Source organism: Peromyscus californicus, unplaced genomic scaffold (assembly GCF_007827085.1).
Source record: "Peromyscus californicus insignis strain IS unplaced genomic scaffold, ASM782708v3 Scaffold_1__1_contigs__length_55948999, whole genome shotgun sequence".
NCBI classification, from domain to species: Eukaryota; Metazoa; Chordata; class Mammalia; order Rodentia; family Cricetidae; genus Peromyscus; species Peromyscus californicus.
The window spans coordinates 35,578,876-35,601,911 of NW_026294492.1; the positions used below are offsets into that span (position 1 = coordinate 35,578,876).

General features: G+C 51.3%; 1 protein-coding gene across 1 annotated transcript; it reads right to left on the reverse strand.

The window, feature by feature from the left end:
• Positions 1-363: 363 nt before the first annotated feature.
• On the reverse strand, positions 364-4,342 carry Six2 (SIX homeobox 2). Its single transcript, XM_052746466.1, has 2 exons — positions 3,745-4,342; positions 364-1,760 (listed from the first exon to the last, which is right to left on the reverse strand). The coding sequence occupies exons 1-2, from the start codon at positions 4,302-4,304 to the stop codon at positions 1,430-1,432; spliced, it is 891 nt and encodes a 296-aa protein (XP_052602426.1). The 5' UTR covers positions 4,305-4,342; the 3' UTR covers positions 364-1,429.
• Positions 4,343-23,036: the final 18,694 nt, after the last annotated feature.

Here is a 23,036-nt window from a genome sequence, read left to right on the forward strand (position 1 = left end):
CAGTGGTGGTGTGTGCGTTTGTGTGTGTGTGTGTGGGGGAGTGTCAGGCGGGGGTTCTGCTGTGGTGCCTGCGATGGAAGCCGGAAGTCTGGTCCTTGTTTCTGCAGAGCGCTCTGCGGGAGAAAAGGGACTTAGGTCTTAATGGGAGGAGGCTTCCGAGTTTTCAGTCTCATCCCTTATCCTTGCCAGAGACACACTGCGAGGGAAGGCCAGTCCAGGTTTCCGGGACTCCGCCCGAGGGTCACTGCCCAGAACTGCCCACCCCGGGGTACCCAGTCTCTGTAGGGAAATCAGACGCTGTTACACGCCAGGCCAACCGCGTCTTGGGGCATATATCCATATATTTATGATTTCTAATTTTATTATAAAATAAAAGCAGAAATATCTCCCGACGAACATTCACATGAGGGCATAAAAGGGGAAAGGCAAGTCTGCGGCTGGGGAGGCACTCTGGGCTGGGAGCAAGGAGGCCACAGTCCCAGGAGGAAGAGAACCGGCGTGGTGGGAAGGAGGAAGCCAGGGAGGTGGAAAGAGGGAGAGGAAAGGGAGGAGAGGAGAGGAGAGGAGAGGAGAGGAGAGAGAGAGAGAGAGAGAGAGAGAGAGAGAGAGAGAGAGAGAGAGAGAGAGAGAGAGAGAGAGAGAGGATCAGATGGGACTGTTCAGGGGCTTCCGGGGTGCAGCCCTTTCTTGTTCATTTATTAATCAAAAAGCTGGCATCTTAGGCTCACACTGCGTGGAGGCGGGTCTTTGAGGACCAAAGGCCCAGGATGTCTAACTTCCTTCACATGGACTCCCAGAAAGTTCGAGAAGGAGAGGACTCAAAAAAGATGACCGGAAGACTAAGGGTATGATGTGTGAAAATCAGGAGAGAGAGAGACAGAGACAGACACACACACACACACACACACACACACACACACACACACACACACACAGAGAGAGAGAGAGAGAGAGAGAGAGAGAGAGAGAGAGAGAGAGAGAGAGAGAGAGAGAGGGAGAGGGAGAGAGAGATCGCTCTAGAAATTTAGAAGGAAAGGGGAAAAGAGAAAAAGCAAGAGGGAAAGAGAAAAGAAATGGAAAGAGGAGAAATTTAAAAAAAAAACCTGAAAAGAAAGCAGAGGAAAGAAACGAGAAGAGACAAGAGATGAGAAAAATCGGGGTGGTGGTGGTTTATAATTTATTCCCTTGCCTGGTTCAAGATCGAGTCTCTGGCCTCCAAAGGATCTCAAAAGCAACTTGTCGAGAAGGAATCCCCCAAAGGGCCCAGAGCAGACAGTACTCCACTTTGTCCCGCCGGCCAGTTCTGCTGCTCCTGCGTGGCGTAACGTGGCGTGGCCCTCTTCTAGTACCGGGTACGGACTCCAGCACCTATCACCCTCCCGCACCGCCTCTCAAGTCCCCGCACCGAGCTCGTGCCGGGAGCCGAGTTCTAGGAGCCCAGGTCCACAAGGTTGGCAGACATGGGGTTGAGTATGGAGTCCTGCAGGCTGTGGTGATGCTGCAGTGGGTCCGTGCCGCCTCCACCGGGCACTGGCACGGGGACTGCGCTCGGGCCGGGAGGGTGGCCTAAGCTGTGCAGGGAGGGCAGCCCAGGGGGCGGCGGCGGGCTGAGCAGCAGTGCGGGACTGGACGACGAGTGGTCTGGCGTCCCCGACGGCGTCTTCTCGTCCTCGGAGCTGCCTAGCACCGACTTGCCGCTGCCGTTGAGCGAGGAAGCCAGCGGGTTGTGGCTGCCGGAATTGGAGTTCTCACTGTTCTCCCTGCAAGCGCAGGAGGAAAGCATTGGGGTCAGTGGGAAACCGAGGCCACTCAGAGCCACCCCCTCAGGACGCCAGCGCCTGAGGCCCGTCTCGGGACTCGGTGCCTCTGCGGTTGCTAAAGAGCGTTTTCAGTTTCTACCAGTTTTGACACCCTGCGTTTGGTTCTTTGTGGTTCTTGTCCTTCTCCCGGGATCAGCCCACGTTCTTAATCTCATGACTACCTTTCCCTCTCTCTCTGTATGTGCGGTCCTAGTCTCCCACTCCATTTCTCCCCTGGAGCAGAGGCACCAAAGCAGGGTGCCTGGAGTTGAGGGGATGAGAAGGTAGAGGCTGGGTTTTCAAATCACTTAGGCTGGACAAACTAGGTTTGCTGGGTAGCAGTGGGGACCGAAACTCCAGGTACAGCGATCCCGGCTGAGGGGCCCACTTGGAGTTGGATAAGCACAGGTCTCCTGTCCTTTGCTTTTCTCTGCCCGAGGGAAACTCCTGTTGCAGATAGGCTTGGGTGGGTGGGTGGGAGCTCCTGAGAATTCCTTCCCTAATTCCAAACTGAGCAGGCTCTGTGAGCTCTATTTGGGCATAAGAATCAGGCTTAGAGAATGGAAGCTTTCTCCCTCCCTAGCCATCTCCTGGAATATTTAGCCAGGGGACTGGAGAGCCACCCCTGGGGGAAGCTAGAAGGAAGATCGGGGTGGTTAGTGCTGGCCTGGGTCTTTCTGTCATAACCAGAGACCCAGGGACAAAATCTGCATTTCTCACCTGGGGCCTGGTCAGAAACCCTAGCTGTACTCGGTGACAGCCTGAGAGTGAACCCACCTCCTGCCCTGCTTTTGTGGACAGTCGCTGCTGGGCTGTGTGTATTTGAACATCCTGGGTAAAATCTCCATGTGGATACCTAACAGCTGTTCTTTCTGATCTCTTGAGAGAGCATCCACAGGGCTTGTAGTTCTGCGAGTGAGACCTCATCACCACGGAATAGTCCAACTTCCAGGTTTCAAATACTCAGATCCAGTCTGCAGTCTGCTCATCTTTCACACTGTTCAGCACCCTTCCCTGGGACTAGGATCATTGAAACTCCGTGTTGAACACACCTTACACCACCTAACACAGGTGTCTTGTTTTGCCGTTAAAGGAGAGATTCTGTTCCCATACCCCGTTTCTCTCTAGTTCCCTCGTGGAGATTAAAGTTCGGAGCCGGTTGCAGACGGTCACCAGGGCCTCAACACTTAGGTTAGTTCGGCATTCCGAGAGGAAATACAACTCCAAGGCCTTCGGCAGATCTCAGTTTACCTCACACACCCGACTTGCCCATCAAAGAGAGCAGGACCCGAGGAGAGAAAGGCCAAGGGTCTGGCAAGTCCTGGAAGGCTTGCTGGATTCAGCAGGCCTGAAAAGAGGTATGTGTTTGTCTTCTCTTCCACAGCTGACACTTCCTCCCCGGGGCCCTTCATTTCTCTGTCCTTTCCACGCGGGATAATTCCCAACTCCCTTGCCCTCAGCTCTTCCGTCCAGACAAGGAATATCCTTGCCCAGATATTGCCTTCATTGCCCGGATAATACTTGGGAAGCTCCAATCCCAGCTCTGACCCCTAAAAAAAAAAACTTACTTTGACCCAGAGGTGACTTCTCTGATCCCCTGTGCCCTTGGTTGTTCGAGGAAGAGCAGGCCCTGAGCCTATGCCTACCTTGCAGAGGGACCCCGGCCCATAGCCCTGCCCTCTCTGAAACTCTTTTTCCCCCCTATCTAGTCCACAAGCAACTAGGGAGTTAGTTGAGAACTTATGCGCTACTTTGCCCGCTTTAGACAAATTCCTGGCCGCTCGCTCAGTCTCCAGCAAAACCTAAGCGCTGTTTTGAGCCAGGCTGAGCTGCAGCCGGGAGCGTAACGTGGACCCGGGTCCAGTTTAATCACCTCCAGGAGCACATCATCCCCCCACACCCTCGGGACCAGGGAAACTGGCGCCGATGCTCTACTTACTCGTACCTTTCCTTAGCCTCGGCCGCCCGGTCGCGCTGCCGCCGGTTTTTGAACCAGTTGCTGACCTGCGTGGTGGTGAGGCCGGTGGCCTCCGCCAGCTCGCGCTTCTCCCGCGGCGACGGGTAGGGGTTGTGCGCGTACCACTCGCGCAGCACGCTGCGGCTCTTCTCCTTGAAGCAGTAGCTGGTCTCCTCGCCGTCCCAGATGGAGCGCGGCAGCGGGAACTTGCGCCGCACGCGGTACTTGCCCACGGCGCCCAGGGGCCGGCCGCGCAGCTTCTCCGCCTCGATGTAGTGCGCTTTGAGCCACAGCTGCTGCAGCTTGGCGTGGTTGTGCGGCGAGAACTGGTGGCTCTCCAGGATTTTGTAGAGCTCGCGGAAGTTGCCCCGGTGGAAGGCCACCACGGCCTTGGCCTTGAGCACGCTTTCATTCTTGTGGAGGTGCTCGCAGGCGGGCAGCGACCAGAGGAAGCGACCCAGCCGCTCGATGTTGCCGCCCTGCTGCAGCACCTCGCACACGCACGCCACTTGCTCCTGCGTGAAGCCGAAGGTGGGCAGCATGGACATGGTGCCGGCTGCGCGCCCGCCCGCCCGCGCGCGCCCTCACCGAGCCTCGCGGCCCCGCATGGGCGCCTCCCCGCCGGCCTGGCCCGGCCGACAGGCGGGCGGGGCCCCCTGGCCAGGCGCTTGGCTCCCGGGCGGCTCCTGAGTCACTGCGGTCCGTCCTCGCTCCCGCCGTCGGCCCCGCGCAGCTCCGCGCCCCCGCCACCCGCGCGCCTCGCCCGCGCCCAAGCCCGGGGGCCGCCCGGGGCGCCGCTCCGCATGCTCTGCGCCCGCCCGCCGCTTGTTCGCCCGCTCCTCGCTCGCTCTCCCTCCCGTCTAGCTCGCTCGCAGCTTTTTTAATAATATTATTCTAAGCGGGCATGAGGCGCGGCGGCCCGCGCCCTGATTGGTCGGGTTATCTGACCCGGGGCCTGCCCGCGCCAGACAATAGTCGAGTCAAATTATTCGCCATGGAGACGCTGTCAGTCACCGGTAACCCGAGCCCCGGCGGCCGGGGCTGCTCCCCCCTGGCCGGCTCCGCTGACAGATCGCCCCGGCTCTGCACATAGCGAAGGGCGGCCGAGACAGGAGCCCCAGGCACTCCCAGAACCTGGGAGGCGGAGAGGGGCCGGGCTGGGGCCCGAGACGGCGGTGATTGACGGGGCGGACGCCCAAAGAGCAAAGGAGGAGGAGGAGGGCCCCGAAGGAGGGGGGCTGAGTGGGGGCCCCCCCGAAGAAAAGAGGAGGACCGAGGTGGGAAGGGAAGGAAGAGGGTAGAAAGGAAAGCGGAGGACCGTTTGAGGGGGTGCCTTGCAGGAAGGAGAAAGAGGGGGAACAGAAGGAGCCTCCAAGGGGAAGAAGTGTGGGACACTTTATTTATTTATTTATTTTTCAAAACAAGGGCAACGCAACAGCCTTGCCCAGGCCTTGCCAGGTGCTCCAGCCCCGGCTGGGTCACCGCGTCGTTCGGAAGGTCGCAGCTGTCAGGCAGAGATACTGTAACCCAGGAGGAGGTCAGTGGGATGGAGAGTTTGGATTCTCTTAGGGGGGGGGGACCCTCTGGAAGACTTGGCTTTTCCAGCTGACAACGCCCCACCCCCATGCTAGAAACCCGGGACCCGAGCCGTCCTCCAGGGAAAGGGGGAGGAGGTGGGGAGAGAAGTCAGAGATTTGGCGGTGGCCGCAGCTGGACGCCTGAGAATCAACTTCCCGGAGGATCCCGCCTTTCCTTCCTTTCGAGCCGCCTGGCTGCCCCGCGGCCCGTACCGCCCCCACTCGGCGCGTTTCCCTCCTCGCCAGGCTGGGACTCAGACTTTAACCCCACGGGGCCCAGGGCCCGAGAAACTCCCTCCCGGCAGTCCGGTGTGGCCTCTGCGGAAGTTGACTCTTGCAAGGGACCAAGGCGCAAAACCAAGGGGCCGCAGAGACCCGCAGACTGCCCTCGGGGAGCCCAGGGCAGCCAGTGTAGGCTGAGTGTAGCGCTTCCCCGGTGGCTAGTGCGCAGGAGGGAGAGGGGGCAGGATCTACCAACTTCCAGCCTCGCCACTTCTGGGCTAGGGTTCCTGGCCGCTTCAGCTGGAGAATCCAGCGCTGAGTTCCGGCATGAGGGGCCCTAGAGAAGGAGGGTAGGAGGTGCCCCTGCCTTTTGATTCTTTGTCAGAACACCTCAAGAAAAAACGTGGTGCTGCTGCTTGGCCAAAAGAAAAAAAAAGAAAAGAAAAGAAAAGAAAAAAAAAAGAGCACAAGAAGGACAAGGGAGCCCTGGAGGCTATGCGCGGGGGAGGGGGTGTCCCCGCAGTTTCTAGGGTTCGAAAAGCCCGGGGCTTATTTTCTTGCCCAACTTGTCCTTTGCATATCCGTTCCCCCTCCCCCCTTTCCCACCCAGGTTTTGGGCTGCAACTCCTAGTAATATTCTCAAAACCCGAGGCAGCACAGATGACAAGGTCTGTTTTCAGAGTAACTTTTAGGCCCCATTTTGATTACCACCCCTGTAGGCGTTCTAAGGGAATTGAGAGACGGTCCCAAAAATGAGGGAGTCTAGAGACTCAGCTTTGATTTGGGTTTTTGCCCGTGGTTTGTGGGTGAGGTACATATTTGTTTAAGGATCCAGCATGATTTCCTAAACTCCAGCTCTGCTCTAGAATGCCAAACGTCTTTTGGTGGTGATGCAAGCATGGGAGACTGGAGCGCTCAGATTCCCTAAGACTTTACTTTCTGGAGGCCTGTCCCCTTGAACTGAGGACACAGGACTGCCTAAGTAGGTGTTAAGCCAGCACAAGGAGAATAAGTTTCCTGCAGAAATCCAGATGTCATCTTTGTAGTCTTCTTCTGTGGGTCGGGCAGATCTTAGTGTAGCCATGGCGTGGGGCTTGCCCTTGAGGGAGCTGTAAGGATTCTGGGAGACCTGGAAAATATATTACCCAGACTACAGTGAGGCTCAGAGCATATCTTGCTACTTAGGGTGACCTACCTTTTCCAAGGGTCTTCCCTCAGCCACATAGTTAAAAGGATTCAGCTGATCCCAGCTCTGGTCACAGCCAACATAGGGCTTGTTTGTGTTGTTGTTGTTGTTGTTGTTTGGTAAAGGAAGGCCAGAGAGGGAAAGAGGCACCCTGGTTGGGTGCTGGACCAGTTACTTCCTGGTGTAAGACTTTGAGCTTGTATCACCATTGTTAGCTGGGGCCTTCTGGTGCTGGCCTACCAGTGTTGCCAAGGAGGATGCTCTCTGCAACCCCAGGCATGGCTTGACCACAAACCTGCCCCTTCTGGGGCCTTTGAAGCTTTCAGTTGATGGAACTTCTCCCAGGAGTGGGCCCAGCCAAGGCTCACGGTAGGCAGATTTTCTGTGTCCTTCTGGAGATCCACAATTCTAGGCCTCCCGCCCTGCTGCCTTCTTTGGGGTCCCCATGTCACAGCTCAACCACCAACCCTGTCTGGAGCCTCCAGGCAATACTCAGGAGTAGGCAGAGCAGAACCCACGAGGGACCTGCCGGCCAGGGTGCCTGATGAAATGTCATTACCTAGCAAGCACAGAAAAAACTGTAACCCCATTACCCAGTGCGTGAGTGTACCCCCTCCCTCCATCTTCCTCACAAACCAGTTCTAGCAGGTCTGGGCCAGAGAACATCTCCGCAGCTGGGGGCCGAGCAGGATGCCTGCCCTAAAAAGGTTAGAATCTCAGCCAGGGTCTCCTCGAACTCAGTCGTCTCTGTCTGGCCCCTCCTTTACAGAATTTGCTACAAGACAGAACAGAGGTTGTCTGGGTGGGGATTTGATAGACAACCAGCGTGACCCTCAGAGAAGCTAGGCAAGCTCAGCCCTCAGTCCCAGCACACAGAGCAGCTGCTTGAGAGGTCTGTTAGTGCCAAGCCTTGGGTCTCTACTGGACCTCAGCTTTCAGCCTTATGCGTTTTCCTCCACACCGTCGTACACTCAAAAAAAAAAAAAAAAAAAAAAAAAGCTTGCATTAAAAGTTTGTTTCAGCGAGCACAGGCAGGGTACTTTATGGCCAGCACGGAGGAAACTTTTGTAAACGTTTGGGAATTGGCGATTCATTGAAATGTCTCCTTGCATTCCCAGCTGCGCTGGAAAATTCCCTGGGAGCTTCGGACTGTCTGGAAAGCAGTATTGGGTGCGCCCCATGAGCTCACACCGACAGGATTTCTTTGCTCCAGACTTTTGGACAGGGATGGTCTAAGGCCTTTGCGTCTGGAAATTGGCAGGAAACTTGCAGAATGGAGCACCCGAAAGCCACCACGGACCGGCGCCCATTGACCAGCGGACATCTGGCACACCGCACTCACGCACGGCCTTATGGGTGTCCCGAGGGCTTTCCCGGCTTTGGTTGGGGACTTTCTCGAAGTGAATCGGATGATCCAGCGGGGAGAAAGTACTCGCTGTTTCCCAGGCCAGTGGACCAGAAGACCTTCGTTCTGGGCAAGCCCTTGTGACCCCCCAAAAAAAGAAGAAAGGGGAGTGGTTTCTCCATGCGAAATCAGAGAAACAGAGCTTGTGTCTGCTTAATCTTTATTTTTCCTAGCCTTTATAAAGGCCGCAGAAATCCCCTGGCCTGACTCCGGTGCTGCTGCTGGCTGATACAAACGCCTGATCGGTGGCGATGCTCAGTGAGGCTCAGAGATGGGCACGTCCGCCCTTCTGCGGGTCCGGGTGCTGCGCTGGACAGTGACTCTTGTTCTCTCTCCGCCAACTCTCCCCAGCCTTCTTGGGCCTGAGCTGTGCGTTTCGTTGAAAGCGGGCCAGCAGCCCGAGCGGGTTTGCATGGCGGCCCTCTGCGCCTCCCCACCTGCCTCTGGCAGCTGCCAGGTCTGCTGTGTCTCCGCAAGTGATGCTGGCATTTGCAAACTCTGACACCCCGCCGTTTCTCTGTTGCTCGACGTGTAGGACCGCGTCAGATATTGGGTTACTGCTCGCCCCATTAGCTGCACGGTTCTCAGGCACCCCAAGCGCAGGCAAGGTTGCAGGGCCCTGGGCTCCGGTGGGGCTGCACTCTGGAAAGGGCATAAACCGTGTTGTCGCCCGCGCCGCACGTGGCTCTGACTGTAACAGGCCCCAAGGGTCAGACAGCATGGATCCCAGGGGCTCACTCTGCCTCTCTGACCTGCGAACCTTTAGCCTGCGACCCACGCTGCAGTCTGGAGGAGGCCCGGCTTTTGAAAACGGTTTGGGGGTTGCAGCCCCACCCGGGATCTTGTGTAAACGAAAAGACAGGGCGCCAGGTCTCGCGGCGCGTTTGGAGGCCGGCAAGGCAGCCGATCCGCCGGGGAGGTGCCAGCAGCGGGCGGTGTTTGAGGCGACTTCCAAGGCCTGGCCGCCTTCCTGCGACGCCTGGCCGGGTCCCCGCCCTGCAGTCACCGCTTGGGCCTGGTGCGTCTTTCGACGGCGCCTCACCTTGTGCCGAACCCCTCCGAGTGGAGGTGGGGGACGCCGGTGCAGGAGGCCCGGCATCCGGCGAGGGGCGGCCGGTTCATGGAATTCTCAGGAAGCTGCTGAAATCGGCCCCAGGGTGGTTTTTCCGGGGGACAGTGGAGTGACTGTGCGTCCCTAGGCGGTGTGTTGCCGATACTAGGCGCCCCGCGTCATGTCACCAAGTTCAGGTCTAAGGGTGGATTTACTCAGTTTCCCCGAGGCCTCTAGAAGGGAGAAGGAGCCCTGACAGATCGCGATCTCCTCCCAGGCCCACACGGCAGCACAGGACTGCCTAATTGCTGGCAGAGAAAGCAAGAGAGATGATACATAGTACTGGTCGGTAAGGAGTCACAACACACACACACACACACACACACACACACACACACACACACACACACACACACACGCACGGTCACAAGATCACACAAGCTTTTTTTCCTGCCACGTTCCCTCTGAAGGGTCTGGGAGCCGTGTTTAAATGGATGTCTGAATGACCACAGGGATTTGACTGACAGCCCCAACTGGGAAGTCATCAGGCCACTCAACGACTTCCTTCCTCCTCTGCAATCCCATCACGTTCTTTAAAATTCCCCTCTTGTTTATAGGGGAAATCCTACAGAGCTGGGTGCCTTTCTTCAACTTGAAGAATTGGGAGTTGGAGTCTTCTTATGGCCCAAGAAGCCACAGACTGGATACTGGATGAGTGCTTTTAAAAATCCAGTCACGGATCGCCTACAGTATCATCAAGTTCCCGTGGGTCACAGGAAAGTTTTCTGAGTTACTCTAATTTTTCTGGGGCGGCTGTCATGAGTTGCATTTCCTCAGTTACTTTACAAAAATTCTCCATAGACAAAGGGTAGATCAAATTTCCTGGAAGAAGTAAGGTTTTTTTTTTTTCTTTTATTATTTTTCTTCATCTTTCCATTACCTGTGAGGAACTCTGTCTGGGGGGTAGGGGATTCCTTGCTTGGTACTTCTCTCTTATGTGGTATCTATTTTTTATTACCCGTAATTACAACGCATCAGCCCCCCCACTCATCAGTGACAACCCCTCCCCCAAGGTAGTGACTGCTGTTGGCAATCTCAATTTGGGTTGCACCTGGATGAGCATCTCCTCCCAGTTGGTATCAGAGGCAGCCACTCAGGGCTTCCCACGAAGCTCTGCACTTTGAAGGGGACCTGGAAAAAGCCAACGTTGTTCTTACCTTGGAAATCCAATACCTTGTTGTCATTTTGAATTAAGACTAAAATCCCCAGGCCGATTCTTATAGAATGATGTGCACTAATTGATTTATGTGGAGCCCTGTAAGAACACTTTAATGAAGTAGGTAGAAACAAGATATGGGGAGAACAGATAGGACAGGGACACCCCGGTGGACGAGGCTGCTGCAGGGGGAACTGGTCAAAACCAGCCTTAAATAAATGTCTTTTCTTCAATTAGCATGGTGGCACTCTGGCTTGTGGGGACAGGCATGGCTGGCCCGTTAACTGCCTCCGTTCCAACTGTCCTAACACAATTGCACTGTCAGCATGTGCTCACGCATGGAGAATGCATGGGGTGTGGAGCAGGGGGCGTGGGCTTTAGCATCAGGCGGCTATGGGCCCTTGACTCACAGGCACCACTTGAGTAAACTACTTAAGCTTGGAAGCTTTACTTTGCTCATTTGTAAGATGGGTTTAAGAGCCCCACATCAAGCATTCAACGGTTGTTTGTTCAATTGAATGCAATTACGTGGGAGATTATAGATTAAGCTCAGCAAACCTCTGGTTCATAGTAGGCGCTTTCTAATTGAGGTTCTCATCACTAGGGCTGTGGTTGTGAAAGTGTGTTCAGAATTGCTTATAATTAGTGTTACTTAGTCCCTGAATATCCTTAGTTTCAGTGGCCAATGATAGCTGAACTTTGAAAATATAGAGATTTTTATTTTTATTTATTTATTTATTTTTTAAAGATTTATTTATTTATTATGTATACAATGTTCTGTCTGCATGTATCCCTGCAGGCCAGAAGAGGGAGCCAGATCTCATTACAGATGGCTATGAGCCACCATGTGGGTGCTGGGAATTGAACTCAGGACCTCTGTTAGAACAGCCAGTGCTCTTAACCTCTGAGCCATCTCTCCAGCCCGAGATTTTTATTTTTTTAAAGATTAGTTTTTAGAAAATGTATGGATGTGTGTTTTACCTGCATATATGTAAGGACACCGTGGAGTGTTGTAGTGCCTCTGGAGACCAGAAGAGGGAGTCAGATCCTCTGAAACTGGAGTTAAGGATGGTTGTAAATCACCTTATGGGTGCTGGGAACTGGACACCCATCCTCAACAAGAGCAGCTAGTGCTTTTAACTATGGAGCCATCTTGGTAGCCCCACATAGATATTTTTAGAAACAAGAACTCCCCGGTTTTATGGTGTGTACCCTTCTGCACATTGCGATGAAATCTGAAGCTGCCCTGTTGTGGCCTCCCTGGGATGAATCACCTCTTTGTTCAAAATAGCCACAGCTTTTACTGTACAGCCCCAAGTCACCCAGTAACTCTCTTTACCCAGCTCTTCTGTTGTGATATGGTAGAGGTTTTGCCCAGGCAACCCTTACTTGTGCTCTGAAGCACAAGAGTAATGATGACAGCCATTTATCCAAACATATTCTTATTCTTGTTTCCTGTTATAAGTTATCATTGTTAACTCTTGTTATGCATAAGTAAATTAACCTTTATCACAATGTATATGCATAGGAGAAAACAGTATGCAGAGATTTCCGTACTAGCTGTGATTCCAGGCAGCACACAGGCACTTGGTGCCCCTTGCAGACACGGTGGGGACTATCATATTTCAGAAAACTTCCTGATGGAGTGTCAAAAAGATTCATTTTCAAACATATACCAAACCTGTATGATATACCCAGGAATCTAGGAATGCTGAGATACTTGACTGGGGGTTTTTAGGGGAGGTCGGCAGAAGAATGGATGTCTTAGGAGATGACCTGTGTTTCTGAGGTGCGCCGCTGTCTACCGCAACCTTGGAAAGAGTGTGGGCTTTGGCGCAAGCTGATTGGGTTAGATCTTCCTCTGCTGCTGGGGAGTAGTGTAACCAAGAACAAGCAACTTAATCTTTGGGAGTCAGTTTCCCTGCCTTGGGGGAGGAGAGTGTTAAAAGAGCACCTCACTCCCAGGAGGGGGGGGGGGGTTGGGAAGAGGAAGTGAGCTAATGTATTCAAAGGCTGGATTCTGAGACAAATGGGAGATTCAGCTGCCAAAATGTTTTGCATTATCTGATGGTGTTTCCAGGATTTAGGTCTCATTAGAACAGTTCTCAGAAAGCAAAAGACAGCTGCATGTAAGCGTGACATTGCATATTCCTATGGGCTTGAGACAATGTTGCTCCTTCTGTCGGGCTAGTTCTCAGGACTGAGCGCAAAGCAGATTACCCTGAACGTTCTACAGCATGTGATGGAGACCAAAATAACTAATGTGTACCCTCCTTTTCTTTTCTAACTCTTTCCCCATCATCCCTCTGTGCCCTCAAATAAAGCCAGAAATATCCATTAAAATGAAGAAAAAGAGCTCCCATTAATAGACTGTTTTGTGTGTGTATTATAACACGCTGACATTCAGTGGGTATGATAATCCTGTCAAGTGGGTATAGTTAGTATTTATTAGTATTTACAGATGAAACAACAGGCCCAGAGAGGTTAATCAACTTGACCAAGGGTCACATGGATAGTACACAGGTCATCTTTGACACCACAACTTACACTGTAAACCCCAAGCTTTGCTACCCTTGGCTCCTCTGTAACAAAAGTAGTAAGAACAGGAGAGCCTGCTCACAGCCTTCCAGGTGCCAGGCCTCATTTCACACGCACTCAGATACCTCTGTGAGGTGGGCACCATTGGGAAGCTGGGTGTCAGAGCGACACCAGAGCCCCACGCTAAAACCCAAACTGCCGGGCTGCAGAGAACTCACTGCCCAGGTAAGTTTTCCCATCATGCTCCTTTGCATTCTCAGGGTCCAGAGGCTTCTTGGTGTTTGAGAATTATTTAGGAAAAGTCATCCCTTGCCCTCCTTGAGTCTCAGTCCCCAGTCCCTGAGATTTCCTGAGTTTTGTGCCCTCCAGTCCCATTTGCCCCTGCTGGGCTGGAGGCAGTACCCTCAGCTCGGCATTTGCTGAACCCTGGCTTTGCTCATGGCCTTGTTCTTATCTGTTATGCTGGGGTGAGTCTGGGACATGAGGTCTTCGTCAAGATATTTTGGAGCACACTTTACAGAAATCCACTCCGATTACAGAAGAAACCAAAGAATAAACATATGAGAACTGGGGGCGGGGAGGCAGTAGCCTAGGTTTAAGTAGAGGGAGCACCCTTGTCTTTAGGAGAGACTTGGGGAACAGTTGAAAATCAAGGCAATGCCTTTCCCCCACATTGGTATTGGAATGGTCTCCTTTCTCTGCGTCCCCTGGGCACCTTTGTCCTCTGAAGAGTCATTTTCCCAGTGTCCACTGCTTTTGACCATTCTTTTGGTTAGAACACTCTAAAACCTCTGCTTCTGCTCCAGATTCTTGAGAGAGAGAGAGAGTGGGTGTCAGGTGTGGGGAGAGAGACAGAGACAGAGAGACAGACAGAGATAGAGACAGAGACAGAGAATACCTATGGGCTCATTTTGAGTTAGGTGATTCTCACTGCAGTGATGTTCAAATGGACAGGAAGACAGGAGGGTCCATTTGACCAACTGCCTAGTCCACAGGGACTGTGAGGCCAAGAGTGGAGGGATTGTAGGGGTGCTGTTCTATTCCAGTGGACAGGGTGCACAAGAGACATTAATTATTTGTTTCTCTTCCTCCCTACTCCCTAGTGCCCAGTCCATCCATTACAAGGTGTCCAGGGCCATCTCACACAAATAAGACTTAGTATGTTTCATCCAACAGTACCCAGCAGCCTCGGGATGACCCACGGCCTCTAGCATGGCTTATCAGGCCCTTTCCCATTGAACTTTGCATGTGTGTCCAGAGACTCTTTCCATGCTGTCCACTTCTTACTCAAGGCTACTGCCACCCTGCACGGTCTACAGCTCATGTCCTCTCCCCACTCCTTCTGGTAAACGTCCTTCATCACCTACTTATGCTGCTACAGGAGATCCACAATCCCCTGCTTCCTTGACCTTGAGTTTGCCTATGTGACTGTCGGCTTTGACCAGTGAAGTGTGGGCGGAAGAACAGAAGCTAAAGAGCGTTGGAAGCTGGGCTGGGGTTAGAACTCAGTACACCTCTCTCTCGGGACTCAGGCTGCTGCAGAACTGGATTAGTGATCGTCAAAAGGGGGTTGTTGCAAAGGAGGCTGGCCTTCAGGTTTCCTCTTTGCTTACTCATTCATCTCCTGAACCATCAAGCCTAAACAAAGCCTCTTTTCTTCACAAATTTCCCAGCTTCGAGTATTTTTGTTACAGCCCTGGAAGATGGATTAAGACATAGCAATACATTCGGTAGCCCGGAAAGATATTGGAGGGTATATGGATGGACCTACACACATGTACACAGAACTAAACAGGAACATCTGTGCACACACATATAAGTAATAAGTATACAGGCAACTATGTGTCCCTACCTGTATGCATGTGGCTACACATTAACACATCATGCTTGTAGTTAAGAGGAATGATAGGTACACACATGAGTACATATATTCACATGTAGAAGTAGTTCCTGATGCCATGACAGTGGCAAGTTCACCGTCAATGCACTCCACGCCTCTGGGTCCCTTGAGTCAGTCCTTCAGATGGGCTTCAGTCATGATTTATAGCCAGGGCTTTGAGGGAGGGAGTCTCAAGCGGTGAGAGGGGAAGTTGAAGGAAGAAAATGTAAATAAATTCAGTTACTGAATAGCATGCATTCTTAATTGGAAAAATTTGTGCCCTCGATGTGTTATAATCTTTGTGGCTACTGTGGCACGTGGCTGGGGCTGAGGGTGTTTATGAGGAATCCGTAGCTCTTTTTCTAGCCTGCCTCTCATCTGAGACGTGACAGAAGGTCACGTGTCACCCACATCAGTACTGACAGTACTCAGCGGCCATTCACTTCAACCTAATCTCATCATGTTCTGGTCATTGAAACAAACACACTCCCCAGCCCCAACACAAACCCAAGGACATTTAAGGTGCTTAGATTCTAAGTTCAGGTCAGTACAAATTGAAGTCACGGGCAAGGAAACAGGCAATGGCCATGATTAAAAAAAAAAATGTTTCTCTTTTAGAAAGGGCGTCATGTAGACCAAGCTTTCTTTGGAATTCTTTTTTTTTTTTTTTTTTTTTTTTTTTTTTTGGTTTTTCGAGACAGGGTTTCTCTGTGTAGCTTTGCGCCTTTCCTGGAACTCACTTGGTAGTCCAGGCTGGCCTCGAACTCACAGAGATCCGCCTGGCTCTGCCTCCCGAGTGCTGGGACTAAAGGCGTGCGCCACCACCGCCCGGCTCTTTGGAATTCTTATCCTTCTTATCCTTTTAGGATTAGCATGTGCTACCATGTTGGGTGTATGCAGTGTTAGGAAGCGCACCCAAGACTTCATGCATGCTTGACCAATGCCCTATCCACTGAGCTGCAGCCCCACCCCAACAATGACGATCTTCCCATGCAGAAGAAAACAAGACAGCCATTTGCTACTTAACCATCAGACTGAAGCCCGACATGGGGAGGGGAAAGGTTGCCTGTGGGCACGGAAGGCTTTTTGGAGAAAGGTGGCCTTGATGAGGACTTTGGATAACAGGGAGAATTAGGGGAGGAGAACTGAGAGGGAACAGTATGGAGGGCTATAGTGTGAATACAGGTCTCTGAAGTGACTGAGAGAGCAAGAGGAAGCGTTGCAGTTCCCTCTTTCTGAGCTGGGGCAGAAAACCCTAAAGCCCCTGATTTAAGACCCAAAGTGCCGTGAGATCTGGGTCTGAGGCTGTCTTGTTCATCATGGGGTTACTGGGCCTGGCCTGGTGCCTGACATGTGACCTCTCAGCTCTTGTTCCTCCCCACAACTTTTCCCGGCAGCTCCAGCCATTTTCCAAATGTGCCACGGCGCTGTAACATTAGAATTCCCTGGCGGTTTCCGATTGCAGCCAGCCGAACTCCTAAGCAAGATCTCGGGGGCTAGTGTAACCCCTGCCCGGCTCTCAGACCACACTGGGGCCTCTCTGCTCCCTTCCCGCCCTTCCAACACACAAAGGCCCTCCCCACTTCTAACTTAGACCTTAGCGGTCCCCTCATCTCCACACTGTAATCCTAATTTCTTCGGAGCCCTTACCAGCGTGCGAAGGCGTCCCGATAGCTCGATTGCTCGTTGCCAGCCTGCCTCCTAGAAGATAAGTTTTGTACCTGATCGATTCCTGCCTAGATCTCCGACATGGGAAGCGGTGCCTGGCGTGTAGCAGGTCCTCAGTAAATGCTCCTTGACAAGAAGAGCGAATGCAGGTCACAATGAAGGATGCAAATGACCACGGGCTGCAGTTCCATTTTCTAATGGGGCCAGGTGAAAAGCAAGTGCTGTGCCTGGGAGGGCCTAGGGTACGTGTTGGTGGCTTTCAGACTTCTTTTTTTTTTTTAAATTAAAGATTTATATATTTATTATGTATACAGTGTTCTGCCTGTATGTCTGCCTGCATCCCAGAAGAGGGCGCCAGATCTCATTACAGATGGTTGTGAGCCACCATGTGGTTGCTGGGAATTGAACTCAGGACCTCTGGAAGAGCAGCCGGTGCTCTTGACCTCTGAGCCATCCCTCCAGCCCCTTCAGACTGAGAATATGAGAAAACACGTAGAGTAGAGTAAATCCAGTTCTGTTGTAGGGAGAGGCGTGGGGTTCCCCAGACAGGCCGAGCACCCTGTGTGGTTCTTAGATGGGGTCAGAGATTCTGCCCAGCATGTGAAGAAAGGGGTCACCCTACAAATACGCTTACATGTACACACATGCAGATTCATCCCTGGCTCAGGGGTGTGGATAGGCTACGGGGTGGCTCTTGCCTCCTGGGGTGCTCTCGGCATCTTTTGTATTTAGAACAGGGCTTCCACCTCTCTTCACAGCATAAGGGTAGATGGAAGACTCTCTGCTCAGTCATCCCAGCCTCCTGCCCCAGGGGTCTCGCCTCTCATCGGGGCAGACATCATCCTCAGCTGTTAGTCAATACTGTTGATTTCCTTAGACATCAACTCTGCTTTCCTCTTCTCTAACTCTTCGTAACTTACTGGACTGAATAATTCCTTCCTCCCTGCCCCTGTCTCTCCTTAATAAATGTAGAAACGCTCTAATTGTGGTGATTTGAATGAGAAACGTCCCCCATAGGCTCAGCTATCTGAACACTCAGTGTGGCGTTACTGTTGGGGGAGGTTTAGGAAGTGCAGTCTTGCTGGAGGAAGTACATTACTGGGGGCAGGATGTGGGGGTGTATAGCCTCACCCCACTTCTGGTCTGCTCTCTCTGCTTTGTGCTTGCATCTGAAGATGGGAGCTCTCAGCCTCCTGCTCCTGGCCACCGTGCCTGCTGCCTGCTGCTGTTCCTCTCAATTAACGAACTCTTTTTTATTTAATTAATTAATTTATTTATTTATTTATTTTAGTTTTTCGAGACAGGATTTTTCTGTATAACCCTGGCTATCCTGGAACTAGCTCTTTAGACCAGGCTGGCCTGGAACTCACAGAGATCCATCTGCCACTGCCTCCCAAATGCTGGGATTAAAGGCATGCTCCACCACTATCCGGCCCATGATGGGCTCTTAACTGTCTGGAACTGCAAGCATAAAACATCTCTTCTTTCTGTAAGTTGCTTCTGGTCATGGTGTTTTGTTACGGTGATAGAAAAGCATCTAATACAATAACATAGAGTTTTTATACTCAGTCGAGGCTCAAGAAAATCATTCTCTTGTTAATTTGTAAATCACAGGTAGCTTTTATTGAGTGGTTACTATGTGCAGACACCAAGCAAGGGGCCTTGGAAGAAGAAATTCATGAACTCTCTGGGAACTTTGTGAGGTGGGTTCATGTTACAGATTGTAGGGTTTATTAGTGTAGTGACAGAGAAGGGAATTGAACCAGAGTCTTGACATGTGGCCATTATCTTACACTGTGCTCCAAGCAATAGGACTGTTGGGTTGAAGTTGACCACACAGGTTTGTGATCTGGGAGAAGACAAAGGAAAGAAGGGAACCCAGGACCTGGCTAGTCTTGAAGCAAGCTTATCATCGTGGGCAGGACAGGGACCTGTAGCTGAAGTTTTCTCCTGTGTCCCACCTCAGACCCAAGTAAACACACAGAGGCTTATATTAATTAAAACTGCTCATCCATTAGCTCATGCGTACCACTGACTAGCTCTTACCCTTAAACTCAGCCCATTTCTGTTAATATATGTGTCGCCATATGTTCCATAGCTTTACCTGTGTGCCATTACATGCTGCTCCTTGGATGGTGGGCTGGCATCTCCTCCTCAGCTTTCCTGTTCCCAGAATTCTCCTTGTCTGCTTATCCCACCTATACTTCCTGCCTGGCTACTGGCCAATCAGCATTTTATTTACCAACCAATCAGAGCAATACATTCACAGCATACAGAGCGATATCACCCATCAGGGACCCTTTAAAGCCAGGCCTTTCACCTCTCCTGGTGGTCCTGGGGACTAGGCAGCGGGAGCTGGGATGCAAGGAGCAGCTGACAGCACACCTTCCTGACCATTTGATAACAGCAGGGCAGGAGTTTGGAGATTCCCTTTCATCTCTCTTCTCTCCCCTTCTCAGAGCTGGCTGGTGTCAAAGGGAGGGTGTTTTCATAAGGATGAACTGTCTTCAAATGTTTCTTGCCCACCCAGGTCTCCCTTCAGTAGTCACCCTGCCTGTTACCTCCCACTTCACTCTACTTCCAACCACAGTCCAACGAGAGAAGCAGAGGCCTGCCTCTCTCTAGAGATGCCTGCTTTTAGGAGCTAGCCAATCTGAAGCATGCAGGATGCAGGCGGAGGCTCTCCCATTGCCCACAGTAGGTAGGGATAGAGGAGAGGAATCAGATACCATTCGTTGAGTAGTTTTTGAGTGCCTGGCGAACAGAGCACTTGAGGTTGAGGATGCCAAGGCTTTTGCACGAGATCATTTGATGGACAGTGTCACCATCACGGTGTGACCATTGTGAACATGTTAACCAAGAGATTCAAGGCATCTGCAAACGTGGATGGGGAAAGGGCATCTTCATTTTCTGTAATCTCAAAACGGAATTTAAGAGGCCCTCCAAGAATGTAAGTAGCTCTCATAACAAAGGGAGGGAACATGCTCAAGTATTTTTTATCTCATTCAGTGCAGGTCTTGTGACAAAGGTATGCCCATCATTTTGATATTCTGGTACTTTCAAGATTTGCTACTTGGTCTTACAATTACATTTTTCCCTAGATTTATTTTATTTTATGCATATGGGTCTTTTGTCTACATTTATGCACATGTACCATATGGCATCCTGGTACCCTGGGAGTTCAGAAGGTTGGATCCCTTGAGCTGGAGTTACAGATGATTATGGACCACCATGTGGGTGCTGGGAATCGAACCCTTGTCCTCCCTGGAAGAGGAACCAGTTCTGTTAACCTCTAGCTGCCGCTCCAGCTCCAGCTCTAGGTTTTGCATTTAAAATGTTACTAAAGAAGTCACAGGCTGGGGATGCAGCTTAGCTGGTGGAGTTGCCTGTCAACACGCACAAAGCCCCGGGTTCAGTTCCCAGTACTGCATAAATCAAATATAGTAGCGAACCCTTGTGGTCCCAGTATTTAGGAGGCAGGGGCCAGAGGATCTTGAGTTCAAGGCCATCCTTAGCTATATAATGAGTTCAAGTCTAACCTGGGCTACATAATGAGTGCAAAGTCCTCCCACACTACACAATAAATTCAAGTTTAGTCTGGGCTATATAACGACTTCTAGGCCAGCCTGGGATACATCAAACAAATAAGCATAAAAATAAGTCCATGTATGTAGACGAATTTCTAAATAGTCTTATTAAATAAGAAACACAGAGTCAAATACAGAGGTAACAGCCGAAGAGATCAGAGTGAATAGCCATGACTAGCCTTAGCTTATCACCAGCAGTAGCTTCCACAGAGAGAGCTTCTTCCTGTCTGATCTGTGCTTTTATTGCCTTCCTGTCTGCTTTCTCATTGGCTCTAAGCCCAGCCACATGATTTTCTCGTCACTGCCTGTCTATACAGACCTCCAGGTCTCTATGGTTGGTACTTGGATTAAAGGCTCATGTCACCACACTTGGTTGTGTCCTTGACCATGCAGAAACTCTACCTGCCATGTGATTGGATTAAGGGCGTGTGCCACCACCGCCAGACTTCTGCTTAATGACTGTTTGAACGCTGATCTCCAGGCAAACTTTATTTATTAACATTTATTAACATTACTTATTTATTTATTAAATAAAATACCACATTTCAGTACAAATAAAATATCACCACACATGTATCATTATATCACAATTTAAAGACAGCTTTTCAACATAATTAATTTTTGCAATCATGAATATTTTATGAATTCAACAGTATTATTCGGATAAGAGTCCAAAGGTGCAAATGTGCAAACATTGGTCATGGACCCTGGAAGAGTCAATGTGTATTTAGAGGTGTTTTCTTCCTTCAATCAGGTTGCAGCGGCTAATTCCTCACCTCTCCTCTGTTGAGAGAGGCTACAGACAGCCAGCAGAGAGAAAAAGAGGCAGTCTGGAAACTCTAAGAGGTTTCCATCTATTTGGAACTGCTTAGGTTAGCTGGCAGTTCACACCTCAGGTGCCCTGATTCAGTCTAGCAGGGAAGCCTAGCACTAAAGCATCACTGCATTAGCTGGGCCCTCTGTGCTGCCTTCACACCAGCATGAGAATTACTAACTCAGAATGCTGCTGTGAAGGACTCCACGAGGCTCCCTGCCCATCTCTGTTCAGTTCTCTGGCCTCCACCCAAAGGGCAACCCTTAGGGCAGCCTCCAACAAAGTAACACGGAGTGGAGATGTACAGGAAAGGGAGGCTTTTCAATTCCCGAGGGGTGAGCCCCAGCCAGGCATGTGCCCCAGGGAATCCCTCTTCCATATACCGTGGTGTTTTTGACGTCTTAACTGAGCATTTATTGTGGGCCTACCACATGCTTTAGTGTATGGGGACCCTGGAGGGTGGGGCAGTGGGGCAGTGTATAATCTTGATGACCCGATCATTTAGTGAGGATAATGAGACATGTCTAGCTTAACAGATACAGCCCAATTTCAGTGTTTTAGGTGCGTGCCAAGACAGGTGTGGTGTAAAGAGTGGGGGCTGGGGAAGTGGCAGAAAGAGTGCTGGGTGCAGGGGTGAGGGGGTGAGAGGGTGAGGGGGTAATCTTTTAGGAGCAGGTGTCAACCTGGGTTAAGGGACAGCAATGGCTTCGGTTAGTGGTAGTGCCGGGGATGCTGGGATGAGATTAACCCGAACTGAAGCAAAAGGCAATGTGTCCTCGTTAGGTTTGACTGTCAACTGGACACCGCCCAGAGTCATCTTAGAGGAAAGCCTTGCTTGGGGATTGCCTGGATTAGACTGGCCCTTGGGCATGTTGGTGGGCAATTGTCGTGACTATGGAGACCATGGTGGGTGGCACCATCTCTAGGCAGGTGGTCCTGGGTTGCATAAGAAAGCTAGTTAGTAGTCGGGGTGGGGGAGGGGGGGCATGGGTGAGCAAGCCAGCAACCAGTGTTCCTTCTTGGTTTCTGCTTCAGATTCTTGAGTTCCGGCCTTGATTTCTCTCAATTATAGGCTGGAACCTGTAAGACTAAATAGACCTTTTCCATCCTTACGTCGCTTTTGCTCAGAGTGTTTTGTCACAGCAACAGAATGGAAGCGAAGACACAGTGAATGGAGCAGAACAGGGGGCAGATTGTGGAAGAATAGCTATGCATTTAGTCGTTTTTGAGCAGAATTTCTGATTAGAGTTGGTTTTAGCTGCCATGTGGTAACTTTCCCTTTCACCCCCCCCCCCATCTATTTCCCACCATCCATTCATCTACCTGTCTACTTATCCATGCTCACAGTCTCTCATCCTCTCCCTTCCTTCTACCCACTGTAAGGTAAGATCTCTCACTACGGAGAGACCCTGTTCTCTCCTATCTTCTTACATAGAGCCTGTTAGTGCTGGGCCCCGAATTAACAGTTTTGAATAAATCACGCGTATTCAGCTTTCACCTTGGCACAGGAATGTGGAGCCCATGGGTCTTGCTCCTTTCCTGGATCCATATTTACTTATTTGGGGGAGGGGCAGGTTTCCAGAATGTTCCTTCAGTATCCCAGTAGAGCCCTGGAGAATCCTTTTTCCTCTCTAATTTAAGCAAGAGTCAGACATTTCAAGAAAGGAGTCCTGGGTGTCAGTCCAGAGTCAAAGTGTGTGGCCTTGAGTACGGACATTGTGTCTCTGTTTTCTTGGCAGAGGGAGGGCAGGCTTGGGCCAGTGAGAGCATGGAGCTTCACATCCTGCCAGTCTGTGACTCTAACCTTCTCACTGCAGGGCAAATGAAACCATGCTCAAAGACATCTTGGCTTCCATCAAAGGGAAGTTCCTCAAACCGGGGGATTTAGGTGTTTCTAGGCAACAGTCTCCCTGGCTGAGCAGCAGGAACCCTTGTCCAACTCAGGGATCAGTTCTCTTCTGGAGAGAATATATCATGAACACATTCCCCACCCATCGTCAGGGGACCCAGGAGTGCCCAGAAAGGGACTTAATTGCTCTGAGACTGAGTTCCCTTTCCTGATTAAGCCACTTAATAAATGACCCCATCAAGTGGCCTGAAGCAAGGCATTTCCTAGGAGGATCTAAATCACTTTTCA

What these genes read in the sequence shown, in the direction of transcription:
- Six2 (XM_052746466.1), bottom strand. Translation starts at nt 4,304, where the DNA reads ATGTCCATGCTGCCCACCTTCGGCTTCACGCAGGAGCAAGTGGCGTGC. An exon ending in GCGGCCGAGGCTAAGGAAAG is followed by an intron (nt 1,761 to 3,744) that starts GTACGAGTAAGT and finishes CTGCGCTTGCAG; the next exon opens with GGAGAACAGTGAGAACTCCA.